This window comes from Balaenoptera physalus (assembly GCF_965194825.1).
Source record: "Balaenoptera physalus genome assembly, chromosome: 10".
In the NCBI taxonomy this organism is placed as follows: Eukaryota; Metazoa; Chordata; class Mammalia; order Artiodactyla; family Balaenopteridae; genus Balaenoptera; species Balaenoptera physalus.
In genome coordinates this window covers 113,696,989-113,722,597 of record NC_138889.1, presented here as the reverse complement: position 1 = coordinate 113,722,597, position 25,609 = coordinate 113,696,989, and the positions used below count along the sequence as shown (strand labels likewise).

Sequence of the window (25,609 nt, the reverse complement as noted above, 5' to 3'; positions counted from 1 at the left end):
CAGACCTCCAGCCCCACCACGAGCAGCAGGGTTCTTCCTTGGGACAGGTGCCGAGGGCCCAGCCAGGCCCTGACCCCGAGGACAGATACACGTCCCCTCAGGACCCTCCCCCAGTCACGTCCCACAGCCGCTGCACCTGGGCTCACACACAGGGTCTGACCAGCGGGTCCAGCAAGCAGCACCGTCACAGACAGATTTGTCTGCTTGGAGCCAGCGGACCCACCGAGGGGGCGAGGGCTGGGGGTCAGCTGTCCTTTGACTCCCGGCAACCCAGGGCTTCTCCCAGTGCTCCCTCCTGGGAGCAGGGCCGTTCCCAGCGGGCAGCGGGCCTGCGGCGAGCTGTCGTTCCACAGTGACCACCCAGCCCACCACACCACTGTGGGGCGGGGCCAGCCTCTTGGGGCCCCGGTCTCCGCTGTGACGCCCCCACCCTCGCTGTGTGGTGTCCATCGGGCCCCCAGGCAGGCAGGGTGAGCCAGCGCCCGCAGGGGGAGGCCGGGGCCCCTCTGCACGGCCCCGGGGTGATGCCCACTGGAGCGTCCACGTGTCAGGGAGCCTGGGGCTGTCCCGGAGCCTCCAGACCCGCAGCGATCTGCTGGCCGTGCAGGACCCCCTGCCAGCCTGGGGGGTGGGGACTGTGGGTCCCGCCCTCCCCGGCCACCAGCGGACAGACAGCCAGGGCTGGGCCAGAGAGGCCTGCATCCTTAGGGCCCACTGCCCCCCGCCCCCCGCCCCCATCACTGAGGAGGAGCCCGGGGTCCCAGGCCGCCCTGCCCCCACCCGAGGCTGCAGCGCACACAGCACGGGAAATGGAAGAGTCTGTATTTCGCCTGTCAGTCCCTCCGTCTCTTGGAAAAGCTCAGGCCGGCTCCAGGCCAGGCCTACAGCAGGTCGTAGAAGTAGTCCAGGCCCTGGCCCAGCTCCCAGATGGATAGCCCGACGCCCAGCTCCCTGGCCAGCTCCAGCCGCACCTGCAAGGACTGAGGCAGAGGGAGTGTCGGCCCCACCCTGCCCCCGTGGGCCACCTGCCGACCCCTGCCCACCGCAGCCCAGCTGAGGGCCAGGGTTGCTGGGGGAGGGCTTGTGTCTGCTGCCCCCACGCCCAGTGTCAGGGCCCACACGCACCTTCAGCGTCGGGTAGAAGACGATGTGCCTCCCACCGCGGCTTCTGCAAGACAGCAGAACCCTCAGTCCGCCGGCCCGACTCCCACCCGCCTCTGCTTCTCCCCGCCCCGCCTCCCTCTCCAGCCAAGGCCTCAGGTGCCCCTCCTCGGGCCACGCCGGCCCTCAGGGGCAGAGGCAGAGCTCGAGGCCCGCATCACCCGGGGCCTCCCCCAGACACTCACTTCTTGTACTCGAAGAAGTGCTCTGCGGCCTGGCTGTCCCACACCATCTGGGGCCGGTGGTCCTTCAGCGTCTGGATGTACCTGGGGGAGGCCGGGTGTGGGTGCGGGGGGCCCTCCCCTGCCCACCTGAGCACCTGGACGGGGTGGAGGTGGCCTCTGCCATCACGGAAAGGGTGAGGCCACCCGAGGGCAGCAGGACGCGGGGTGTCATCCCCCGATGGTCTGCGGAGTGCCTGCAGCACACCGGGCCAGGTGGGAGGGCCACGCCTGTGGCCCAGACACGAAGAAAAGCCAGGAAGCAGGACCATGGGATGGGGTCTGGAACACTCGGGCCGGGGCTGCGGCGGCCGGGTCCTCACTGGGGGTAGGGGGAGGACAGAGACCCCGAGAGGCTGCTGAGATGTGAGCAGAGGCCGTGGATGTGCTTCAGAGCTCACTGCCGCACCCCGAGCTGGCGGCACTGCGTGCAGGTGGAGCGCGGGCCCCGCGCTGTGGGCGCGGCGCCTGCTGGGCCGGTGGTGCGGGCAGGCGCTCCCGGGGTCGGCCTGGGGTGCTGCAGAAGCAGCAACTTCTGCAGCTGCGGGGGAGGTTCGGGGCCAGCCGCAGGCCTGAGGATGAACGAGAACTGGGGGCAGCCTCGGCACTGCCCTCCCCCGTCCGCCCCCCCCCCCCCCCCCCACCAGGGGGACAACAGTCCAGGGCAGTGGTTTCCGGGCCCTTTCAGAGGCCAAGTTGTCCTCGGCCTGCCTCCTTGCTGTGGACACAGCTGCCCCGAGCCCACAGGAGGCCCCGCCTCACTGCCAGGAGCAGGGGTTGGGAACCCCTCCCCGCCCAACAGAGGACACACAGAGGACAGGCGGGTGCCCAAGGTGCCGCATGGCCAGGACAACTGGGGTCTCCAGCTCACCCCGTGTCTCCCTGGCACGCAGTCGATGCCCAGACAGGCCGGAGACCTGCAGCCTGGGCCCAGGGAGGGGGCTGTGATGCTCCAGGCTGCAACTACACATCGGCAGGGCTCGGGGCTGGACAGAGCAGTGGGAAATGAGGTGGTGGCCGTCCAGGGGACGTCCGGGTTTGCTCCCACGGGGCCTGGGCCAGGAACAGCCACGACCCCCATCAACCAGCTCAAATCGTCCAAAATTATTGCGGTATACTTAATTAGCACAACGCTCTTGGGATGCTTGATGTCATCTGCAGCTTTTGATCCAACGTCGGCTACGTGGCTGAGACAAACGTGGCACGTGGGGGGACGGGATGCGTGGGGAAGGGCGGGGCATCCTGACCCAGCCTGACCCTGAGCCCCTGAGTCCCAGGGCAGAGGCTGGCGGGCAGGTGGCTCTGGGCCCTCACGTCTGGGGAGCTCTGGCTGTGCACTCCTCCTCCGGGGCCGCCCCTCAAAATCTGCTACCTGCTGGAGGTGGTGAGGCTGTGGGGACAGCCGAGACTGGGGTCTCTTTCGGGGTTCAGGCAGACCCCTGAGAGCACCTGGTCCCTCCCCTCTGAAGGCCGAGGCTTGGCGGTGCCAGGGCTGGGGCCACACAGGCCCTCACACTCGCCTGAGTGCAGCCCCGGGAACACGGAGCAGCAGAGTGGGGTGTGAGCCAGGGTGGGGGCGGAGAGACAGCTGTGCAGACGGCCCCCAGGCAGGCAGTCCAGGAGGAAGAGCAGGGCCACGGGGGCTGAGGGTCAGGGTGGCAGGGGCCTGCCTGGGAGGAGGAGGAGGCCGGGGCAGGGGGGCGGGGATGAACGGAGGGAAACGGTACAGATGGGCCCTGAGCGGTTCCCTGAACTAAAGCGGAAGGCCTCGGCCACACGCCGGGTGACTGTTTCCATGAAATGTCCGGACGAGACGAGTCCACAGGCAACGCAGATTAGTGCCCCAGGGGTGGGGGGCTGCTACCAAGCGTTCCGGAATTGGAGGTGGCGGCTGCACGACCCTGAGAACGGACTAAATGCCGCACAGGTGTGCGCTTTGCAGTGGGGGGTTTACAGTGCGTGACTCATACCGTCCCCACTCAAAAAAGTTCTCGGGCTTTGGAGCGAAGGGTTCAAGGAATGGCGGACAGAATTGTAGACGAAGACACACCCAACGGGTCGGTGGAGGATTCAGGGCACCGAGACGAGGTGCACGCCCCCCAATTTCCAGAAGAGCGAGCAGAGACCAGCTGAAGAGAGGTGATCAGGCTGTGTGGGTGAGGGGGAAGAAGGGAGATGGGGGAATGGAGGAGGAAGGGGGCACCCCGCCCCAGGAGGAAAGCCTAGAGAGGCCTCTGCCTCGGCTGGCGGGGCCTGCGGTGCCCGGTGCTCTCCGCTGTGACCCCACGAGAACTGAAGGGCCTGACCTCATCTGGCCAAGTCTAAGCCACCTGTGTGCCCTGGGCGGAGAGGCCGCTGGCACTGTGACCCACGGCTGGAGCCTGCCCCGGATGGCACCGCTTCTGAGCCGGCCTGAGGACCTGGGTCGGGCACGCCCTGGGGGGGCACCTGACTTGCTGGCCCACCTTCTGGGCAGGTGACCTTCCTGGGCACCGAGAAGAGCGGTCAGCCCTGACCCGGTTTCCCCTGCAGTCCCTGCAGCATGTGGCCAGGATTCCACGGCCCCTGGTGACAGCCTTCCCAGGCTGGGCCGGAAAGGGGCGTGTGGAAGGGGCAGGGCCCCCCCGCCGGAGGCCCACACAGGGGGTCCAGTGGGTGCCGCTGCGGGTGACGAGAGAAGGTGCCCCCCGCCCCCGCCCCTGGGTCCCAGGCCCCCACCTGCAAGCAGCGGGACCGTTCCCAGCTGTGCCTCCGACACAAGGGCTAGCAGATACCCTGAGCAGAGGCACCGGGAAAGCGGTCAGGGTCAAAGGTGCACGGGGAGACCCCGGCTGGGAAGCAAGAGCGGGATGCTCGCAGAGGACCAGGACAGGCTCTGAGATCACACAAGCCAGTGGAGAAGCAAAGGACCTCAGCAAAGAGCGCGGCGCAGGGACGGAGAAGGCCCAGAGCCACGGGAGAGCGCTGCGACAGGCAGCCCTGGGACCAGGCGCCCCTAGGCAGAGCGAGACCCCGGCGCAGGACGGCCACACAGGGAGAGCTTCCCCGAGCCTCTGTGCCCTTGACTGGTGCCCTGGCCCAAGAAGAGTCCTCTGAGCAGGGGCAGGAGGTCTGCCAGACATGGCCCACCCTCGGGGACCCATCTGGCCGTGTTCTGCTGGGGCTGGCTCTCCTTGAGGTCCCTGGGAGGCAGGGGCAGGGGAGGCCAGGCGGCGTGGGGCTGTGGGTCCCAAAGATGCAGGAGTATGGGTGCCCACTTGGCTTGAGGGCGCTCACGGGGCTAGCCGGGCACCCTGGCCGTCAGGGCAGTGGGAGGGCCTCCCAGAATGGGGGCTTGGCAGCCGTGGGGACCCACGGATCAACACCCAGAACTGCACGTTGGGTGACGTGAGCCTGCAGGCAGGGGAGCCCTGGCCCCTCCCGGGGTGTTTCACAGCCGCCCAGACTCCTCAAAGTTGGGGAGTGACGAGGCCACGCACACAGGAGCCTGGCCGTGGTCACGATGGGGTCTGCGTATCACCCAGGGAAGGCGAACAGAAGCTGGGGGGTCAATGGAGAACCCAGAATGTGCACAAACAGCCTGCCCTCCACCCCCTCCCCGCGTGGCAGGCACAGAATGTGGTCCTGGCTGGTGGAGGCCAGAAGGCCAACCCCGGCCTGACAGAGCTGGCCTCCCGCCCCTGCCTCGGGGTCCTGGCTCCGTGTGCGCGGGAGCAGATGGTGAGGCCACTAATCCCCCACTGCCTGAGGGGACCGGGGACACCTGCCACAGAAGGCCAGGGTCTCAGCGTTGGAGAGGCTGAGGCGGGAGGGCAGGTAATCCTTGGCCAGGCTGGCCTGGGCTGTCAGCGGAAGAGATGGAGAGACTCCGGCAGCCACAAGGCTCACCTGCCCCTCACACCTGGCCTGTCGTCTGCCCAGTGAACAGAGGCCGTTGTAGTGAGCTCCGGGGTGGAGACCGGCTGAGGGGCGCATCCCGGTGAGCTGTGTTTCTGGGGGGGCCGGACCTGGGTAAGCATGCTCACCCGCTGCAGACGCAGCCCTCCCCTCTCCCACGGAACAGGCATCCATCTGCAGGCGGCCTCGCTAAGCCTGCCCATCTGGTTCCCCAGATCCGAATGATCTGGCCCTGGGAGGGGGAGGGCTGCTGACCAGCCCTGGGAGAGGCCTCTCCCCACGACCCCCAGAGCCCCAAGGCCCTGAGCCCAGGGGTCAACCCCGCCCTGCACGCCAGGGAAGGGCTGGAAGAAATCAGGCTGTGGACAAAGGAGGTCAAGTGCAACCCCAGGGGCCAGCTGGGGGCCCCATCCCCTGTCCAAGGCTCACCCAGGGTGCGGGCAGCAGGCGGCAGATGGCCGGCCAGGGCCCTGGGAGGGAGGAGGAAGCGGTGGGGTGGGGGCACCCGGGCCGCGGGAGGGCGAAGCCTTGGTGCAGGCTCCGGGTGTGGCGGGTCCCGCGGCGCCCACCCACCACAGGATGAGGAGCGTCAGGGAGCCACCGCCAGACGCACAGTGCCCCCGGCCTGGTCTCACTGCACCGGCCCGACCTCGGCCCCATCCCGCGGAGCGGCTGAGGCCTGGGGAGGAGAGGGGCTCGGCGACGTCCTGGTTCCCCAGCTCAGGCCGGCAGCAGCCCCACCGCCCACGCACGGGGAGACTCCGGGCATCCCCACACCACGGCACCCCCCCCCCCCGACGTCAACACGACCCCCGGGGACAGCAGTCAGCCCTTCATGGGCCTGTCGACTCCATCCGGGCCCCCCTCAGCCCCTCCACAGGACAAACTCACCAGGTAGGACCTGAGCGGGCGCCGCTGCCCGACCTCCAAGCGCCCCTGAGGTGGGAGCCTCAGCCCTGCCGCCCGGCACTCAGCCTGCTCGGACCCTTGGGAGGCCCTGCTGAGCCGGCACCTGCTAGGTCCAGGTGAGGTGGGTGGCGGCCTGCAGGAGGTCTGGGCAGGGCAGTCCCTGACACACAGCCCAGCCATGCCCCCAGGCCTGGGGGCACCCTCTCCACCGCCCCCGCACAGGCCCACCTCCCTCCTCTGCCTCCAGGCCTGGCTGTCATCAGGGGGGGCACGTCTGGTGGGCGGACCCGCTCAGCTGGGGTGGGGCCCGGATGGGGCGATGCAGCCGTCCGTCCCTGGCTGGCGGCAGTCTGTATGCGTGTGTGTACGTGCCCACCTGTGCTCTCGCTAAACACACATCTTCGTAACCAGACTCCCCACGCCCGCCTCCCAGCCTCTCCTCGGAACCGGCAGGGGCCGCGTGGTGCCTTTGTCGCCGGGCCCCACGAGCTGGGTTAATGGCTGCAACAACTCCACCTCGTAAGTTACTGCTAGGCCCACATTTAGTGAGTAAATTACAGCTCTTCACTCCTCAAGCGGTGTTAGAGATGAACCGTGTCCCCCCAGTCCATATGTTGCGTCCTAACCCCCAGAACCTCAGTATGTGACTATATTTGGAAGTGGGGCCTTTAAAGAAATGTTTAATGTAAGATGATTGAGGTACCCTGGGATGGCCCTAACCCCACAGGACTGTGTGCTTATAAAAAAAGGAAGTCAGGAGACAGGCACACACAGAGCAACGACCCCACGAGGACACAGGGAGGAGACGGCCGTCTACACGCCGAGGAGAGAGGCCTCAGGAGGACCAGCCCTGCCCACACCTGGGTCTGAGACTCCAGCCTCCAGGGCTGGAGACGACGTATTTCCGTGGCTCAAGCCCGGCCGTGGTACCTGTGTGGCGGCCTGAGCAGAGGTGGGTGGCACCCCAAGGCCAACACCTCCTGCCCTGCCCATAGGCCCTGGCCGGCAGAGTCGGGGGCTGGAGAAGTGGGGCGCCAGGTCCCTCTGGCTCTGCCTCACGCAGGCGGCCCTGGCTGCTGACCCCGCCTCTGCAGCGGGAGAAAACGCCCTCCTGCTCCAGCTCCTGAAACCCTAGGGCCTGGTGCTGGGAGCCCGAGCTCCAGACGCAGCTCTGCCCGACGCCCCCCGAGCCGGGGACCCTGTCAGGGACGCTCCCAGGAGCCCCACGTCCGGAAAGGCTGTGGTGGGGAAGGGGCAGCGCACAAGGAGCAGACAGCAGCCATTACCGGGATGACAGATGGGCAGGGCGGATCCGAGGCACAGGCGCCGGGGGCCGAGAGCCCCTCTGCTGCGGGGACATGGGGTAGGCTTGGGCTGCTCCAGGGCAGCGCCTACCGGCCTGGCTCCCGCCATCCACAGGGCTCCCTCAGCAGAGGGGCAGGCTCTAGGGAGGAGGGGCTCCCAGGCCTGCGCTGGAGCCCAGGCCCTAGCACCAGCTGTGCGCACGGGGCAGGGTCGGGAAGGCACGGCTGACTCCGATGTCCCACCCCTCCGATGTCCCACCCCTGGAGGGGCCCAATCCGCTCCTCCTTGTCCTGGAGGCCCTGCCTTCAGCACAAAAGGGACCCAGGCAACGGGAGCCCCACCCCACTGGGGGGGCGGGCTGGGAGCAGCCCTCCAGGACCCATGAGTCCAGGCATGGGCCAACCCAGCAGCCTCTGTCCCTCCCCCAGGGCAGACATGAGGGAGTCACTGTGGACGACGGGCGCGGACAGCCCGGCGGGCAGCTGGCATTCGGCGCCTGACCCCTGCCTGGGCTGACACGTGTGTCCCTGCGGCGAGTGGGCCTGCAAGTGACCCTGCAAACGGTGGGGAACAGTGGGCACACGCGCTCAGGTCACGGCCTCGGGACCGTCTCTGCTGATGGAACCAGGTCCCTGAGAGAAGCGTACAACTCTTGGTGTCCAGGGGACGTGACAGCACCCAGCACGAAAGCAGAGGGTCAGAAACCCCAGATGCCCAACACCTAGCCAAGCGAAACTCACAGCGTCCAGCCTGGAGCAGAGGCCCACAGAGAGCTGGCTCGACGGGACCACAGGAAGGGGACAGTGCTGAGCGGACCCCAGATGGGCCCAACACCAGGCAACCGTCCTCACCCGGTGCTGAGAGGAGACGCAGAGGCTTAGCCCCACACACACTGCCTGACAAGAGAGCTACTACGACACGTGGGAAGGAAAAGCCCCGGACGAGGCGCGACCAAGAAACGGTCTGTGGGCTTGAAGACAGCAAGGAAAACTGAACAGAAGAAAACAGAGGCCAAAAAAATAAAATGAGTGTCAGCGGATGGGGGGACAAACAGACTGGCCTAACACACGAGTACTTATGGGCCTAGAAGAGGAGAAAAAGGGAGGGACAAGAAAAATAATAGAAAAAATAGACTATAATCTTCCCAAATATGATGAAAAGGATAAATGCACAAATCTAAAAGACTCAACGGAAACCAGGAGGAAAAAATGTAAAGAAGCCTACGTGGAGGCACCTGGTGATCACAGCCCAGTGGGCTTGGTGGTGATACGTGTGGAGAAACCGGGTGACGAGTGTCTCGTGGGACAGGATGCACAGGAAGATGGCGAAGCAACACCGTCAAGGTCCTGGAACAAGCTGGCAACCCAGAACCCCACATCCAGCACAAACATCTCCCCAAAACCCAGCAAGATAAAATGGAAGAGGATTCAACACTGGTAGAAATGCACAGCAAGCAACACAAAGGGCGTCCTTCAGGCTGAAGGAGAGGAGGCCGGGGGGCCCGCAGGCTGCTCCTGCCAGATGGGGGCCACACCCCCACCGACCCAGGGGAAGAGAGGGCACTGCGACAGCACCCTGCAGGCGCCCGGTACGTGGTCAGACCCTGCCAGGCCTCCTCCTCGCCGCACCCCCTCGCCTCTGGGAGACGCACACCTCCTAACACGAGGGCGCCGTGGCAGACGGCACAGGAAGCCACCTGGCACGGGCCAGCCGCTGGCTCACCTGGCCCCGATGACGGGCTCGCGGGTGTCCCTGGAGGCCGAGTAGTCCACGCCGTAGAAGCTGAGTCCCAGCAGGATCTTGCTCCGCCACCTGGACTTGGGGTCCAGGACCTGGACGCAGGCTCGCACCCAGGACAGCGGTGCGCTGGGGCCGGCCCTGCAGGGCCAAGGAGAAGTGGGTTCAGCGGCAGGCAGAGGCCTCAGGGTGCCCCAGGTTGGGGTGGGGCCCACACACGGAGTGGGAAGGATGGCAGCAGACAGGCGGGCCCCTGCAGCCAGCCGAAGGCTCAGGTGAAGGCCCGAGACGGACAGAGGCAGCAGCACGACGCCCCCGGCCACGGGAGCACCTTCTCCTGGGCGGAGAGGCAGGCCCAGCACCGCTGCCCTGTGACCCCAGAAAGGAGAAGGTCGCCCAATGCAAGGCTGACTGTGGGCTTTGGGAAGAAGAGACCGGGCCCTTCACGTGCCTGGAACCAAGAGCTGACACAGCGTGGCCCTGAGCAGGCTCGTGGGAAGCTGGACCTCGCCTGAGCGTCCAGGTCCCCAGTTGGGGGAGCATCTCTGCGCCAAGCCAGAGCGCACGGGGCCCCGGGGTGCCCCCACTCACTGCTGCGCTGTGGAGTAGTCATAGGTCATGAGGCTGAAGCCATCCAGCACGGGGGCCAGCTGCTCAAGCTCCTTGTGCGTGAACATGCCCAGCTTGTTGGTCCTGCAGTGAGACGGCGCGGTCACCACACCCAGCTCGCACAGCCCCTCCGGCCCCGCCCCAGCTGACACCTGGGCTCAGCAGAGGGCACGGCAAGCCGGCTGTGCGGGCTCCCAGCTCACGCCCCTTCCTCCCCCACGCCAGGAAGACACCTCAGGTCACTTTCCCTGGAGAGTGACCCGGCGCTCGGTCACAGGGGATGGCCCGCAGCTGGGTCCCGACGGGCAGAGCCTGCTGCTGGAGGTCCAGCAGAGACCCGGCTCCCCTCCTGCCCAGTGCACTGGAGATCGCGATCAGCCCAGCTCCGGGAGGGCCCATCCCTACGTGGGCACAGGAGGCCAGCCCCGCTTCATCTCAGCTGCGAGCACGGTGCCATGAGCAGAGCGCCCTCCCTCCCGAGGCCTCAGGCCTGGGGCAGGCGGGAGCCCAGGTGGCCTGTTTGCTGGACACACCTGGTCCGCTAGCCCACCCGCTCTGCCTGCAGCAGCCCCTAGGACTGCAGCCTTGTCCCAGGGTGGCGGGGCTCTCTGCTCCCCCCGACAATGTGGGCAGAGAGAGAATCCCTCCTCTCAGCCAGCACCTCCAATCCCGGGGCAGGGGCAGGGGCAGGGGCGGCCCACTGCGTGGACCTCAGCCATGGTCACCGGTTCCACGGGGTCCAGGCAGCCCTGAGATACCCCATCTCAAGGCTGCCCACTCCAGCTGAGCAAAGCCTGCCCGGGCCGCCACCTTTGGAGGGAGCAGCCAGGAGGCCAGGCCCAGCCCCCCCCGAGACCCGCGGCACCAGCCAGCGACCCCGGGACCCCAAAGCCGCCCCTGAGTGGACAGAGCAAGACTCAGTGACGGGCACCTGCCGAGGCAGGGAGCTCGCGGACACGCCTGGGGAGCAGATGCTTCACCGGGCAGCGACAGCCACGCTCCCTGTGGCCACACTCCAGACCGGGCCCCTAAAGTCAGCTAGAACACACCAGGCCCGGCAGACGGCGTTTTCCTCCCGGCTCAGCCCCAGAGATGGAGACGGGCCTGTGTGAGGAGGGCCTGGGACCTCGGGGCCTGGGGCACCCCAGAAAAAGCGGATGCCATCAACTCCAGGAAGATGTTCCCACAATTCAAAAGCTCACCCGTCCCCAGGTGGACGTTCGCTCAGGAACCCATGGACATCCAGCCCTACCGTTTCTGGATTCAATGGCTCACAAGGGGAGGCAGGGTTGTGAGCTGAGCAGTGCAGTGGCCCAGCAGGGACTATGCCCCTGTGTCCCATGTCCTGGTCACTGCAGCACTGGGGCCTTCCAGGAGGCGTTCCCTGCTCAACTGGGAGAGGGGATCCCACCCGCAGGGGTCCTGGAAGCGCTGGTACCAGGTGTGAAGGGGAGGCCGGCGAGGGACAGGACTAAGGCAGGCAGAGGGGCAGGGGGCAACGAACTCCAGGGGGGGCGGGCACCAGGAGGCCTGCTACCCTGCCGGCCTCGCTCACCCCATGAAAAGAAACTCTTCTGCCCAAAGCCGCTCAGCACAGCAAACAGCCTCACTTTCACTGGCCGATTATTTCTTAGACACACTCTCAACACAGCACGGAGGTCAGGGAGGGTGGAGTTTTCCAAGCCCCTTCTCCCAGTCACACTCTGTTGCAAGAAGTCCGCTGCTGGGAGGAGGCTGGTGCAGGCTCCCATCCCGCATGACTCCCCGAGCCGCCGCCTTTGCTGGTTTCAGCTGCAGCCCCGTCAGAGGCAGGCTCTGCTCTGTGCGGCCTGCGCCCGCCAGGCCGGGGGCCGCCGCTCCTGCCGACATCAAGCGCGCGGCCCAAAGGGCTGCAGGGGCCGCCCTGGCCCCCCAGCCCCTCTGCTTCCCAAGGCTCTGACCACCTCACGGCCTCTGGCCACGCCTCACGTCCGGGCGCCCTGGGCTGCCAGGTGCTTCTCACCGAGTCGCCGCCCGTCTGACCGCAGGCACCCCTCACATGCAGGAGGCCGGGCTGCCGTGGGGGATCCTTCACCCCGAGACCCTGGGGCTGCCAGAGGCGGGGCTGGGGCAGCACCCGCGTCTCCTCGGGCGTTGCAGAGCGAGAGGTGGCCCTGGTGGACGTCGTGTGGCCTGGCCTCCCCTCTCCACGTGGCCACGGACAAAGGACAGCGTGTGGCCTCTAGGCCAGGGGTCCCCAACCCCCCGTCCTCGGACGGCTACTGGTCCGCGGCCTGTCAGGAACGGGCCGCACAGCAGGAGGCGAGCGGTGGGCGAGCGAGCGGGGCTTCACCTGCCGCTCCGCTCCCCGTCGCTTGCACGACCGCCTGAGCCACCCCCTGCCCCCCACCCGTGCAAAAACTTTCCTCCACGAAACCGGTCCCTGGTGCCAAGAAGGTTGGGGACTGCTGCTCTAGACGGTTTCCCCCCAGACACGAGGCGGCTCGCCCGCACGGGGGACCCTACAGCCCTGCTCGGGGGAGAAGGCACAGGGTCTGTCAGTCCCCTCCCCGGCCTGCCTCTAGGGCCTCGCCCCTCCCCAAGACCCCTAGCCCCCTGCCCCTCCTGCTTCACCCACACGGTGGACGCCTCCCTCTTCCATCGCCCTAACTGGCGCCATCTCAGGGCTTGGCCCCCTCACTGGAGCGGCATGGGCCGGGCATCAGGGCCACAGGTGCACATCAACCCCTCGCTGCCCCCGACCTGCTGGAGACCCCTCCTTATGCGATGCTGAGTGCCCCACCCCAGAGAATCCCATAACAGCTCCCCATTGTTTAAACCCACGGCTCTACCATCTGTCCCCTCTCCCCTACGGGCACCCCTCCCGACACCACGAAGCCACCCCCACTATCCACCCTCGAGGCCGAAACGCTGCCTGTTGAGCTGGACACCCCAGTCCTGCCCCGGCCAGCCTGCTCCAGGCCGATCACCCTCAGGACCAGTGCAGGCTCCGTGCACGGTCACTGGCCCTGCCACCGGCCACACTGCCTGACCTTGTCTGGTCCCCAGACACCGCCTGCAGGGCCTCGCGCACAGTGGCCCAGGTGGGCACCCAGCCAGGCATGTGCAGAAGGCGGGCCTGCTGTCGGCCCCCACCGCTGCTCCCCGCGGGCCCAGTCTCCCAGGCCCCAGGCCCCGCGGCCTGCTCACTCCCTGCAGCACCTCCTGTGCTGCTCCTCCACGGCTGCTCTGCTTGGCAGCACGGGGGCCTCCAAAACACGAGCCCCCCGGCCCCCAGCTGCCCTACAGGATCGGAGCAGAACCACCGGCCCGCAGGCCCAGGCCCGGCCCCACCCGTCAGAGCGCGGCCCCCAGCCCTCCAGCCTAGACCGCCAGCGTCCGCGCCTGCCCGCTGCCCCGCCGAGCCCACGCTCTGGTTGCAGGCCACCCCTGGCCCCCGGGGGATGCCAACGGGGGTCAGCCTCCGTGCAGAGGAACCCCACCCAGAGAAGGACCCCCACCCATTCCCTTCCTGACTGTGGGGAGGTGGCCTGCCCGAAACCACGGGAAACCACGGGGGTGGCTGCAGCACCCGTCAAGGTGGGCACCTGCCCGTGAGGATGCGAGCTCACCGCAGGGCAGGTCCTGGGAAGGAAGCTAGCCCTCCATGCCTGAGGCCAGTCCTTTCCCGAGGGTTCCGGGAGTGCTGGATTCTCAGAAGACACAGCCTGAGAAGCCGGGGCGAGAACTAACTCAGAGCCCCCTCCGGAGCGAGGACGGCCCAGGGCTCTGATTAAACCAGCTGACTGGTGCTGGAACATCGATGTCAGCCAAGCCGCGACCTCGGGAGCAGGGCTCAAGGTCAGGATGGCCGCTGTGCCAGCAGCCCCTGGAGGGAGGCCCCAGACCAAGGCACACAACAGCAAAGGCACGCCGGCCCCAGCGCCACACACATAGCCCCTCCTGGGGCTGCTGTTCCCGTGGGGGGCAGCGCAGCCTTTGTGAGGCGACTGATGCTGCAGAAAACCCCAGAAAGACTGTTTACGGCTCCCTGGCTCTGCTGGGGCTGCTGTCTAGAAGCATGGCAGAACAAAAGTCAACGATGAGACAAACTCCGAAGCCGCCAGAGCCTCTGGAGAGAGCAGGGCTTGCTCGCCAGCCACGGCGGTGCAGCCCAGGCCTGTGCCCCCCCAAACACACCCCTGGCTGCCAGCAGGGGTAGGCCAGACTGGGCCACAGCTCAGCGGCAGTGCTCAGGACCCATGCCTCCAGCCCTGGCCACGGTCTCCTCCCGCCGGTCACCTCCTCAGCTGCCAGGTGGATGGCACTTCCTCCCCTGGTCTCCGCAGGGTGAGAGAGCGGCCCTGGCTCACACCATCTACTTCCTGCCTAGGGGACAGGAGCTCAGGCCGGATGCCTGGGCAGAGAGGGTGCCAGCCGGAAAGCTGCTCCCCACCCTGCCCCGAGCCCTCCTGCCCTTCCAGGCCAAGCCCAGAGACCAGCCCCTCCATAGGCGTCCGGCCCAGTCACCCCCCTCAACACACACACACACACTCTCTCCAGCCCGTGGGCTGGGAGTCTGCTCTCCGCACCATCAGAAGCTGCGAGGCCCGAGGCTCTGGGGAGTGGAGGGGTGTCAGCAGGGAGGGGCTGCAAGCAGGGTCCCCAGGTCCCACCCCCAACCAGGCAACCGGCCTCTCCCCAGCCGAGCCTGAAGGGCTGCCCCAGCTTCCAAGGAGCTTGTCTCTACCGACGGCCCCCGACCACAAAGGGCAACCGGGGCTCCAACGGCCACAGCATCCCACCCCGAACCATCACAGAAACCAGGAGACCCCGGAAACGGGTGCCCGCATCTGCAGCCGAGCCCACAGGCTGAGTGTCCGCCACCCCCGGCTCTTCCAGAACGGGGCCCCCCATCCTAGGAAGACTGTTGGCCCCTGCCGCTTCCGGCCTATCACACGCGTGTGTTGCACACAGGAACACACATGAGACTGAGGGCCCTGGAAAGGTGGGGAGAAAAGTCGGGGGGGAGGCTGAGGTCCCTGGGCTTGAGTGGGACCACAGCCCAGGCCTCCGGTGATGTGTGGGGGGCCCGGGGGCGTGAGCGCCAAGCAAAGGGCGGGCAGCCAACCTGGGAGCGGCAGGGACCTGGGACCACCTGCTGTGGTGGCCACGGCCTTGGCCTCGGAGCGCCCGCAGGCTCCTCTGCGCGGGGCTATCGGCCTGTGAGCGTCAGGCTCGCCAGAGAGCTCGGGTCCCAGAGCTGCCCTCCTGCTCCCGTTAACCGGCCCGCGCTGCAGAGTGAGCCGACAGGCAGGGGTGACGAGATGCATGGACAACGGTCCTTCCAGAGCAGTGCACTGAGGGCCCAGGCTGCCCCGGGAGCCAGCGGAGACCAGGCAGAGCGCAGGCAGCACCCCTGGGCCTCTGTGCACCATCGACCCGCCACTTGGCTCCGGGCCTGCCCTCGGTCCTCACTTTGTGATCCGGCCTCCTCTGCGCCCAGCACAGGCTGGACGTGGGAGTCAGGCCACCTGACTTGGCACCCGGGGCCCGCACCTCCCTGTCCCGGGGGTTCTGGAAGAGCTGCCTCACCGGGCTCCGTGTCCCGGTGTGTGCAGGGCTGGGGGTGGCTGTGAGAGGGGGCTGGGCCGGCTGCCACCCTGGGGTGGGAGGTCAGGGCCCCCTCATCACAAGTCCTCATCTCAAGGCAGGACACGAGCAGCTGGGCTAAGTTGCGGGAGCCCTGACCCCCTGGGGCCTAAAGCAGCACAGGCCCTGCACCGCGGTGCTCGGGGCCTCGCCGGGGACCAGCGGGAGCGGGGAGCGAGTCTAGACAACACGGCTTCAAGTGCTCAGGTGTAAGGACGCAGCCTTGACCCGTTGACCCATGAGGGCATGCTGAGGCCACTGAGGTGTCCGAGTGTGCTGATGAGGAGCCCCGGCCACACACGCGGTGGCCAGTTATGTACCTGGACGGGGCTGGACACTGACCAGGAAGGGCCTCCCCTGGCCAAGCAAGCACAGCACTTACCCAGGGGCGACAGCGGGCGGGATGACCAAGAAGGCGAGCAGCCGGGCCTGGTGCAGTGCCTCGGCCATGTGGGTGAGCAGGTGAATGAGGCCCCTGCAAAGAAACAGAGGACAGGTCAGGAGCAGCTGGGCCAAGACCCGCTGCGGGCAGATGCCCCTCATGGCCATGTTCTGCCTTGGAGGTACGGGCTCCAGGGTGGATGCACCAGGGGAGCCTGGCAGACACCGCGGGGGTCGCCCTCCACCTAAACTGCCTGCCCAGCCCCCATCCTTCCTCACACTCAAGCCCCCTTCCTCCCCACAAGAGCAGGGTGGAGAGCAGAAGGGGGTCGGTGTGGTGCCCCATCACCTCTGGACCCTCCCAGACACACAGCCGGGCAGGGAGTGAGGAAGGACCCCCGTGGACCTGGCCTGCTGGCCTGCTGGTGGCCAGGTCAGTCTGGGCCACGAAACGCCTCAGGCCGTGCTGAGGGCCCTGCTGCACCCGGGAGGTGCCTTGAGATGAGGACGCTGGGGCGGCTCCATTGATGAGGCTTCGTGCCCAGGGGGCCCTGACCTCCCACCCCAGGGCGGCGGCCGGCCCAGCCCCCTCGCACAGCCACCCCCAGCCCTGCAGACACCGGGACACAGAGCTCTGTGTGCCTCAGCCCCAGGGGGGAATAAGGAGGGGGCACTGGCGTGTGCTCGACCGGGAGTGCCTGGATGCGGGGGAGGAGCGTCTCTGTGGCAGCGGGCCACCAGGCAGGGGGCAGAGGAGGCAGCAGCGTCACGGGGTCGCCTGGACCCTAGGCGGGCGGGATGTGGCAGTATCTCGGGGCTGGCGGGCAGCGCGTCTGGCGGGGCAGTGGAGCACTCGTCAGGACGCCCTCGTCACTGTGCCCGGGAGGCTGTGGGCCCAGTGACTGACCTGGGTCCTTCGCTGCAGCCCCTCAGGAGCCACCTCCGTCTGGAGAACGGGCAGCAAGTGCCCCCCAAGCTACCAAGTGCAGGCAGGTCAGAGGAGCTGTCCCGGCCCCCAGCCCCAGAGCAAGTCCGCAAAGAGCAAGCGGGGTGGGGCACGCATAGCTGCCGGTCATCCTGCCAAGGCTGCCGTGGGGCCTGGTGTGCACTGACCACTGGACTGCGGCAGCCTCTCAGAGCCTCCCAGGTGGCCCCCACTCAGCGGGAGCGTTCCCGGGCCAAGGTCACTCCACTCTGGCTGTGACTGTAGGTGGTCAGGGGCGCCCTCGGGGGAGCACACAGGCTGGAGGGGGCCGGCACCTCCCTGAGGCCAGAAGCTGTCAGCACCTGTCACTGTTGGGTGCCTTCCTGGCTTTTGGGACCACCCAGGGGACTGCCTCTCTGTGAGAAGGGGGAGGTGGTCTCATGGCCCGGGGGAAGCACCTGCTCGGCGGGGACTGGGGGCGGTCTGCTGGGACGGAGTCCCTGGGGTTTCCCCTCGGTTGCCCGCCCACCCGCTTGCTGGGTGTGAACACAGGAGGCAAGCCTCTCACCAGCGCCAGGCAGCCCCTGCACGCTCCTCCCCGGGAGGCTTTCACGGGAGGGCCTGGGGGACCCGCAGCCCAGGGTGGCACGTGGACAAGGTGCCATTGCCTCGCATCACACCAAACAGGCCTTTCCAGGGTGACCTGGCACTTTGGGTAGGAAACAAAAGCCTAAAGAGGGTGACAGGTGGGCACAGGAGCATGGACGTCCCTGTCACGCCCGCCATGGCCAAGCCTGTCCTGGGAAGCAGCTCCCAGGCGGCAGTGTCCAAAGCCACCTACCAGGCTGGCCAGCCTCCACCCTCCTCCGTGCCCACCGCCCCCGCCCCTGCCAGGAGCCCCCGGGGTACGGAGGCGCTGCCAGCTGCTCTGGCACCTCCTTGCCCAGCTGCACCCCCTCCTCAGAAGGTGCCATAAGGTCTCCTCAGCAGGGCCACCACCCAGCAAGCACAGAGGCAGAGTCGGGGAGGTGGGGGGATTGTCTCTCGGCCAAAAGCCAGGGCCCCCAACGTGCAGGTGCCACGTCAGCTCCCGACAGACATGGGTATCCCCCATGCTCTCAACCTGGCTGTCTCCACCCACCCTCCTCCTGAGCTCCAGCCTTGGGGCTCTCCCGGGGCAGAAGTGGAAAGGGAGGGAGCCTTTCAGAAGCACCCACCAGGGCGAAGGTCTGAGCACCGAGAAGCAGGCACCGTGGCTGGGGGCCTGGGCCCAGGCCAACCCCGTTCCCGAGGCCAATAGCGGAGTCTCCCTACCCCCACCCAGGCAGAGAGCCCCCGGCACGCCTGGCTCCAGGCGCAGCTTCCTCTGGGCCTCGGGCAGGCCTGTCCCCCGCACAGACCCCTCGACAATGCGCCTCCCTCTGCACTGAGAGGCAGGAGACCCCACGGACGCCGTCTTCGAGCAGGCAGAGCGCCGCCTGCAGCTGCAGGAGAGTAGAAGAGGAGCCCTGCCCAGGGCTCCCCCCCGGGGCTGGCACACGTGGAGGAGTGGGGGCTCAGGTGCAGGAAAGGGAGCGCACAGCCAGTTCCGGAACCGGCTGCAGCCTGTCCTGCCCCAGCACCAGCCGCTGGGCGGCACCCAGCATGCAGGCCGCCCCGGGCGGAACTCAGTCTCTCCTCCGCCTCCCGTGGGGCTGACCCCATGGCCCTGACAGAACCAGGGGCAGTCGCTCCTGCAGGGGACCTGCCCCCCTCCCGCCCTGCCGGGTCACTCTGGCCGTGAGCCTCACGCGCAGGGTGGATACTGCTTCGAGGGGACCATGCGGCACCCTCCCAGGCCGGCTGATGCAGAGCCTGTGGGACTGGGTGGCAGATTCCTTTCCCAGAGGACTCCGTGGCCACCTGTTCCAAGGGCCCCTGGCCCTGCACGGCCGCCTCTTCTCAAAGTCCCCTGGAGGCTCCACCAGGCCAACCACATGGGCGTCTCAGCTGGCCACCTGCCCACAGCTGCTCCCAGGCCTCTTGGAGCCACTGTCCGACTTTCTCGGGGTGCCATCCCCACCCCCAGGGGCAGACTGTGGGAAGCAGGCCCTCCTCCCACACAAGGTCCCCCCACATCCTTCCTCCAGCCTCTTCCTGACACCTGGGGGCCCGCACGCCGCCCACAGCCCACTCACGCGTGCTTCTGGATCAGCAGCTGGTTCCAGACCTCCACCACCAGGCCGTCAAAGTGCTGGCTCTGCGAGGAACGGGAGCTGGTGAGGAGGGTCCCAGGAGGAAGGGGCGGGAGGGAGGCGCAGGGCCAGCCCTGCTTCCTCCCACCCAACCTGGCCTCAGCCCGAGGGCCAGGTGGCAGGCGTGGAAGCCCCTCTCTGAAGGAGGCGGCGTGGGGGTCCCCAAAGGAGCCAGGAGCAGAGGGGCTGGGGCTCTCGTGTGCCCCGTCCACTGGTGTGCCTCCCCCAAACCTGACCCCAGGGTCCTGAAGAGTTCTCCCCTCCCTGCAGCCCAGCACCAGCTACCAGGATGGGTTCCCTCACAGCCGGCCGCTGGGCATTGCCCGAGGGAAGCCCCTGCCCCCGAGACGCACGGTGGCCAGAGGGAGCCCAGGGCAGCCGGTGGTGGCCGCGCAGGCACCCCGAGTCACCTTGGCCACCTGGACGACGGTCCTGCTGAGCTCCTCGATCTCGTCCTCGCTGTCCAGGACGTTCTGGAAGTCCTCATACGTCCAGTCCTCGAACCGGAGCCGAGGCACTGGGGAGAGACCCGCAGACTGTGACCCCCTGTGCCGGCCCTGCCCACAGACTGGCCCTTGGCCTCCAGAGCAGAGTGACCACAGCCAAGCATCCAGTGCGGTCATCCCAGTGCAAGGTGGCTGGGCGAGGGAGGGGCACCAGGGGGCGCTGGGGAAGGACGGAGACGCACACCCTCTCCTCCCGACACAACAGGCCTCCGAGTGCCCAGATGCTGGCTCGTCCGGCTCCTCGCTGCCCACCTCTGGCTGGACCATCCTCCACCAGCTCCCTGTTGATCCAACTGCAGGTCCCCTCCTGGCCCCTGCCCCCCCGGCTTCTCCTGTGCAGCTGTTATGTGCCCCTAGACCCCCAAGCCTCCTCCCCAAACCCCATTGCACTTTGCAATGGGTCCCTCCCGCGCCAGCCATGAGCTCCCGGACGGGCAGGGCAGGGTGAGCGTCACCCTTGGGCGCAGCCCCCAGGGGCCCTCGATAAACACTCGTGGGTGAATGAAGCGATGGGAGGGCAAGACCACAGGTGAAGGCGGGCTGGCCTTGGTGGGCTGAGCTGGGTGGGCGGGAGGGCCACAGGGGGCTGGACTGAGGGCCACGAATGCTGGGCTGGGGCAGCCTCATTTCTGAGCCGCTGGGAGAGTGACCGACGTGCTAGGCAGCATAGCCTGGGTTACCAGACAGGCTTGGAGACTCCGGGGCCACTCACCCACCCACAGGGAGCTCCAGGACCTCCACCCGTGGTGTATGGCCTAAGGGCCCACAACCCTGACCCCGCAGGCCCACTGGACTCACCCACACGTAGGCCCTTGGCCTGCTTCCTGACTGCCCGCATCCACCCTGTGGGACGTGGAGAAGCCAGTCAAGGTGGGGACACAGCCCCCTGCCCACGTGAAGACTTGACCTACCCGCAAGGAGGAGAACAAAGGGAGGGGGCAGGGGAGAGTCTGCGGGCCCTGCACTGCCCCTCCTCGCCCTGCAGGACGGCCAGGGCCAGGGGCAAGTGGCTGCTCCAGGGGCGACGACTCCGAGGCGCCTGGGACCATCTCGCAGAGCTGAGGGGCATCCAGAGGCCAGGCCCTGATGCTCGGCCGTGTCCTCCAACACACTGCCCTCCCAGCTCGGGGAACCCCACCGCCAGCTAACACCTCCTCCCTCTGAACCCGAAAGGGAGGACATCTGTGCAAACGAAGGTGCAAAACACGGCTGTCAGGACAGCCAGGCCTCGCGCCCTCCTGGACACTGTCCCGGACGCCTCCTCCCTGGACACTGCGTACAAACCCCCAAGGGCAACAGGGACGCGGTCGATGCCAGGGAGTCATCGCGCTCGCACACACTCACACCCTCCCAGGCCCCTGGGGCGAGCGCAGACGAGCAGCGGGGCGAGCACCTTGGTCCACATCGTCAAGGCCTGTGACCTCAAACATCTCGCGGCCGTGCCTCTTCAGCTGCAGCCACACGGGCGCGATGTGGGTAAACTTGCCCCCGAAAATCTTGGCGACATCGTAGCCGTGTCTGTTCCACTGGCAGAGAACGGAAAATGGGTGAGCCTGCTTGCAGCTGGGGCAGAGGGCCTGAGAGCCACCTTGGGACTGGGGCACTGCAAGGCTGCCTGCGCCACGGGGAACAGGACGCTTGGCGTGATCCCGGCCGCTTCTCTGGGAGGCATGGCTCCCGCCGCACCCCCATGGCGGCGGCGGCCAGGGGAGGTGAGAACGCAGACAGACCCGAGCAGCCACCTTGCCCTTGGGACCTCCCTGCCCACCCCAGGGCCCGGCTTACTGGCGTGACGTAGCCCAGGATGTCCCCAGCAAAGTGCCTTTTGTGGGCCTTCGCTGAGCAGTAGCTGCGATGCTCGAGAACCACATCCTCGGCTCTAAGGTCTGTCACCACCAGACCCCGCTCGTGGACGGGCTTGCCTGAAAACTGAGTCTGAAACAGAAGGAGCAAGGAGGAAGCTGTGAGGGTTCGTCCCCAGGCAGAACCCCAGGGACAGCAGCAGTCCTCTTGTTCAGCAGGGGTGTGTCCCAGGATCAACACGGAGCTGCTGACCAGGAGACCGCAGGGAAAGGCCTGCCTTGAGGAGCTGACAGTCCCCGAAGACTCACCCTGCCCCCCCCAGGGCTGCCCCAGAAAAAAGGCACAAAGACACAGCCAAACCCGGCGTGGCTCTTGTCCGATTTGCTCAGTGAAGCAGGGAAGAGCGCAGGGGTCAAAAGAAACAGAAGGCAGGGTGAGGGCGGAAACGTGGCACGTCACAGAAGGCCAGCCCAGCGGGGGTAGGCGCACCCTCGGGCCCCAGCACCAGAAGCTGCTCCCGCCGAGGCCAGCCAGCCAGCCAGAGCCCTGGGGTGGCACAGCGCAGGCTGCCCAGAGGCCAAGCTCTCGGCTCACAGCCCCAGCGGGCAAGGAGGCGCGATGGCTCAGCCCTTCGGCCCGTCTCCAGACTGCCCCTACCTTCTCCAGCAGCGTCTTCGAGGCAGCCTTTTTGGCATCTGACTTCGACAGGGTGGCGTGAACAGAGCCGCAGGCCAGGGCAAGCCAGAGCGTGCCGAGGAGCACCTGCATGGTGGGCGTGTCACAGCAGGGTCCAACCTCGGGGTCCAGGGGGCTGCAGAGAGAGCAGAGCCCGTGGAGACCCCCAGCAGGCAGGGTGTCCCCTCCGCCTACTGCAGCAATGGTCCTAACGGAGCCTGGGGCCTCCCAGCACTAAGCTGGGCACTGAGCCAGCCTCAATGGCCAGAGTCCAGCTGTCAGCACCGCTGGGCCCTGGCACCCCTCAGACACCAGGAAGGGCCTTCCTTGCTACAGGCTGGTGAGCCCTGCCCCACTGCCTCAGGGCCGCCCTAACCACAGCCCGCCAGCTAGGAAAAGATTGGCTCTCCACCTCCCTCAAACCCAAATATATTCTGGCTACGAGCTACTGGCTTAAGTGCAAAATAACAGAGCCATGGAAAGGACTAGAAGAAAACATGGGTGCCTGTGTACGTAAACTCAGGGACGGGGGCTGGAGGGGGGAGGCTTTTCCACCTCAGTCAGCAAAAGTAAAGGTTATGATAGGAAACATCAATAGAGTGTACTACGTAAAAATGCGAAGCTTTCACTTAGAAAACAAAAAGCAAATTTATTTATTTGCTTTTTTAAAAAATATTTATTTATTTAGGCTGTGCAGGGTCTTAGTTGCACCATGTGGGATCGTCGTCGTGGCATGTGGGACCTGTTAGTTGCAGCATGCGTACTTCTTAGTTGAGGCATGTGGGATCTAGTTCCCTGACCAGCCATCGAACCCGGGCCGCGGCATAGGGAGCACGGAGTCTTACCCACTGGACCACCGGGGAAGTCCCAACAAAAAGCAAATTTAAAGAAATAATACGCAAAACAAGAAAATACTTGGACCACACTTGACAATGAATTTCTACTCCTTATCTACACATAACACGCAAAGAACTCTTACAAACTGAAAATAAAAGACACTCCAATAAAAAATGCCCCACTATAAAATACAGAAAGGACGGGAAAAGGTGTAACACACAGAGACACCCTATAATACAGACCCCCCCATAACACACAGACCCCACCCCCACACCCAAGCCACAGAAACAGCACTGCAGCATCACCAGGAACCAAAGGAACTGACGCCGAGATAAGACAGCACAGCGACCTGTGCGTTTTGGTCCCCACCCCCCTCACCGGCCCCCAGGCACTGGCAAGGACTAAGAGAATGATGCAACCTGAGGACCTGGGGCAGCTTCACTCTCAGAGCTGTTCCTCAGAATTCAAGTTGATCAAACCTTTTCGGGTGACAACCTGGTCACAAATATTACACTTTCTAACATGTGTTTCTTTTTTTTCAAAAATCCCACTTTGGGGGACATCCCACCTATGTCGAAAATGCTCGAAGATGCTCACCGCAGCGCTGTTTGATACCCTGCACTCCCAGATGCCAGAACACAGAGGGCACTGCGGTGCTCATGACCCCCTAGTACAACCAGCACAAAGTGCACGCGCACAGCAGGGTCCTGTTTACTTATTTATTATAAGTTTATTTATTTATTTATTTTTGGCTGCGTTGGGTCTTTGTTGCTGTGCGAGGGCTTTCTCTAGTTGCGGCGACTGGGGGCTGCTCTTCGATGCGGTGCGCGGGTTTCTCATTGAGGTGGCTTCTCTTGTTGTGGAGCACGGGCTCTAGGCGCACGGGTTTCAGTAGTTGTGGCATGCAGGCTCAGTAGTTGTGGCTCGTGGCCTTCAGTAGTTGTGGCACGTGGGCTCAGTAGCTGTGGTGCACGAGCCCAGCTTCTCCACAGCATGTGGGATCTTCCCGGACCAGGGCTCAAACCCGTGTCCCTGCGTTGGCAGGCGGATTCTTAACCACTGCGCCACCAGGGAAGCCCTCCACTTCATTCTTAAGATACTAGTTTTAATCAATCAAACTTGTCTCTGCTCAATGACATGCAATTTGAGAAATGCTGACAACCATGCCCTGAGCGACCATCACCAACACCTGGTAGGACCCCGAGCCGACTGACCCGTGAACAGAATGCTGCCGTCCCCACAGCGCGGGTAAAATCCGTCAGATTCTCGCCTGTGAGCACAAACTTCGGAGCTAGCTATGTTCCTGCGGGGAGGGCCGAGTGCACTTGGAAGTGAAAGCGGCCTAAGAGCAGGAAGACCCCAGCCCCGGCGGACGTTAACCTCGGGTTCTGTCCACACTGCGGGCCACCGTCTTGTTCCCTCAGCGGAGGAAGCCCGAGGCAGCCTGCCATGCGCAGGGGGAGCGGAGGACACTAGCTCGACGGGGTTCGGTTCGCCGCCCCGTGGCCTCCGGGCTCAGGCCTAGGCGGCGCCCTCCAGCGGGCAACGGCCGCAGCTTCCAAGGGCCGGGGTCCGAGGTCAAGAAGGAGCCAGCCCGGCGCGACCCATCGCGCTCCGGGTCCCGGCCCCACGCCGGCCACGCCATGCGCTGCCGCTCGCGCCCGCAAGCTCCCGCCCCGCGTCCTTCGTCCACACCCGCTCTTACACTCACTCACTCACACCCGCTCTCACATCCCCTCTCGTCCACACCCGCTGTCACACCCACTCACACACCGCCTCTCGTCCACACCTGCCCTCGCACCCACTCTCGTCCACACCTGCTGTCACATCCCTTTCTCGTCCACACCCGCTGTCACACCCCCTCTCACACTCCCTCGCACACCCTCACACACACCCGCTCACACACTCCCTCTCGTCCACGCCGCTGTCACACTCCTTCTCCCTCGTGCCGCGCCTCCTGCTCTCACACGCAGCCCCCGCGCGCTCACTCCGCGGAGGGGAACGGAGGCCGTAAGAAGCGGGGAAGCAGACGCCGGAACGCGGGACGCGGACGCCACCCTGGCCAGCCGCCGCCGCGCCGCCCACCTTCATGTCCCGGAGACCGGACTGACCTCCTTCTAACGTTGCCGGAAGACGCTCGCGAACGCCGTCGGAAGTCCCGCCTCAGGAAGCCCGCACGCCGCCGCCGCCGCGCCACGCCAGCTTCCGGGCCGCCGCCACGCAAGGCACGCTGGGGGCGGGGCCGAGCGGGAGGGTGGGGGTGAGCCGAGGGGAGGAGCCTGGACGGGGAGGGCGGGGCCGGGGCAGAGGGGCGGGAGTGGGGGGCGGAGCGAGGTCGAGGGGCTGAACCGGGGAGGGGCGGAGCCTGGTGAACAGGGCGGGGCTGATGATGTGGGCGGAGGAGGCTAAGGGGCGGGCCGGGCCGGGCCGGGCGGGCCGGGCCGGGCCGGGCGGGGAAGCGGGTGGAGAGGAGGAGACGCGCCCGGGGCGGGTGGGGTCCAGACTTGGGCGATGGGAGGATTGGGAGGTGGTTGCGCGCACCGACCCCGGCCTTCCGCGGGCCCCAGACTCTCCCGGGAACCTAACGCCCTCGCTCGACAGCTGGCGCGGGGGTCTGGGTTCCAGGGAGCGCGCGGTCCCCACGCCCCGCCAGCGCACGCTCGGTGGAGGGCTGGGATCCCGGTGCGACGTCCGCGTTGCGACCACGTGGGTGACCACCAGGGAGCGCCGTGGGTTCCAGGGCCGCAGGTGGCCCGGAGGGCCGCGCAGGTTCGACAT

At 66.5% G+C, this 25,609-nt stretch overlaps 1 protein-coding gene across 4 annotated transcripts; it reads right to left on the bottom strand.

The window, feature by feature from the left end:
* Window positions 1–805: 805 nt before the first annotated feature.
* Window positions 806–25,062, bottom strand: CHID1 (chitinase domain containing 1). Of its 4 annotated transcripts, XM_082477258.1 has the most exons (13): window positions 24,917–25,062; window positions 21,977–22,130; window positions 21,302–21,451; window positions 20,910–21,042; window positions 20,315–20,359; window positions 19,421–19,527; window positions 18,954–19,015; window positions 15,853–15,945; window positions 9,822–9,923; window positions 9,216–9,371; window positions 1,347–1,427; window positions 1,126–1,168; window positions 806–980 (listed from the first exon to the last, which is right to left on the bottom strand). In XM_082477258.1, the coding sequence occupies exons 2-13, from the start codon at window positions 22,085–22,087 to the stop codon at window positions 882–884; spliced, it is 1,182 nt and encodes a 393-aa protein (XP_082333384.1). In that variant the 5' UTR covers window positions 22,088–22,130; window positions 24,917–25,062; the 3' UTR covers window positions 806–881. The 4 variants fall into 4 exon arrangements, with proteins under 4 accessions (XP_082333384.1, XP_082333387.1, XP_082333386.1 ...); XM_082477261.1 differs by lacking the exon at window positions 9,822–9,923; XM_082477260.1 differs by lacking the exons at window positions 806–980; window positions 1,126–1,168; window positions 1,347–1,427 and adding an exon at window positions 1,439–1,704.
* Window positions 25,063–25,609: the final 547 nt, after the last annotated feature.